The following is a 1,424-nucleotide window of genomic DNA, read 5'->3' on the forward strand; positions in this document are numbered from 1 at the left end:
CTGCTGCTGCTGCAGCTTCTGTTGCTGCTGCTGAGCCTCGAAGCGCTGCCGAGTGCTCGCGGCCCCACAACCCGCTGCTGCGGGAGTTTGCTGCAGTTTGCCGCTGCTGCAGTTGTTACTTCTCTTTTGTTTTGTTGTTTTGTCTTCAGATCTGTTGTTTTAACAACGGATATGCCCAAAGACAGCAACAGCAGTTGCTGCTGCTGCAGCAGCAGCAGCAGCAGAAGACCAGGGAGCAGGCGCCTGGGGGGCGGTTGCGGTTTGCTGCTGCGGATGATGAGTAGCTCTCTTACGTTGCTGTTGTTGCTGATGCTGATGCTGGTTGTCGTAGGTCCCGAGCTGCAACAACTCAGCAGCAGCAGCAACAGCAGCAGCAGCAGCAGCAGCAGCTTGTTCGCTGCAGCGCAGTGACGAAGACCCCTTAGAGTGCGGAGGCCGGAGGGCAGAGAAGATCGTTTAGGTTTGCTGCTGCATGCTGCTGCTGCTACAGGTAGATCCCTATACACGGCAGCCCGTAGGCGACCAGCAGCAGCAACAGCAGTTGCTGCTGCTGCTGGTGCTGCTCTTGCTGCTGCTGCTGCAGTGCACAAGGCGCGCAAGGATGGCCTGGTGCTCCCTACAGATCCTCCGTCTTTCTTGCTGCTGCCACCCGATGCGTATGTGCGTTTGCTGCTGCAGCAGCAGCAGCAGCAGCAGGAAAACCTGCTGCATCACGAAGAGGAGATGCGCGTACACCAGGCAGTCTCGGATGTTCTTAACAGCCACCAGCTGCAGCAGCAGCAGCAGTATGAGGTGCTGCAGGGGAGCAGCAGAGGACTCAGGGTAGCAGCAGTCCGAGTGCCAGTCAGCTGCAGCAGTAGTAGGAATGGCGCTGCTGCTAGTGCTGACCTGCTGCTGCTGCTGCAGCGGGAGCTGCTGCACGAGAGTCAGCAGCAGCAGCAGCAGCAGACAAGTCCCCAATGTGCACGGCTGGTTGGAGCAGCAGCACCAACAACAGCTGCTGCTGTTGCTCCTGCTGCTGCTGCTGCTGCAGCAGCAGCTCCAATGGTGGGCCTGCTGTGGCGGCTGCCCCTCAGGTGGCAGCTGCTGCCCTTACGTGTCTCCATACAACGGGAGATAACTCTGCAGCAGCAACAGCAACAACAGCAGCAACAGCAGCAGCAACAACAGCAACAGCAGCAACAACAGCAACAACAAGAAGTACAACGACAGCAGCAAGAGCAACAGCAACAGCAACAACAGCAGAAGGAACAACAGCAACAACAACAGCAGCAGAAACAGCACCACCAACAACAGCAACAACAACAAATGCAGGGTGATAGCACTGCAGCGGGCGAGCAGCAGCAGCAGCAGACTGAACTGCATCAGCAGCAGCAGCAGCAGCAGATGGGAGAGGTTTGGTTGGTTCTAGGGGAAGGCTGCGA

At 57.8% G+C, this 1,424-nt stretch overlaps 1 protein-coding gene across 1 annotated transcript; it reads left to right on the forward strand.

Moving 5' to 3' along the window:
* Positions 1-273: 273 nt before the first annotated feature.
* On the forward strand, positions 274-1,319 carry EMH_0097850 (uncharacterized protein; the record flags this gene model as incomplete). The annotated part of the gene is made up of 3 exons (XM_038021977.1): positions 274-331; positions 491-843; positions 1,077-1,319. 3 exons carry the CDS (start codon positions 274-276, stop codon positions 1,317-1,319), a joined length of 654 nt encoding a protein of 217 aa, XP_037879161.1.
* Positions 1,320-1,424: the final 105 nt, after the last annotated feature.

The sequence above is a fragment of the Eimeria mitis genome, genomic scaffold, assembly GCF_000499745.2.
Source record: "Eimeria mitis Houghton genomic scaffold, Emh_scaff9722, whole genome shotgun sequence".
NCBI lineage: Eukaryota > Apicomplexa > Conoidasida > Eucoccidiorida > Eimeriidae > Eimeria > Eimeria mitis.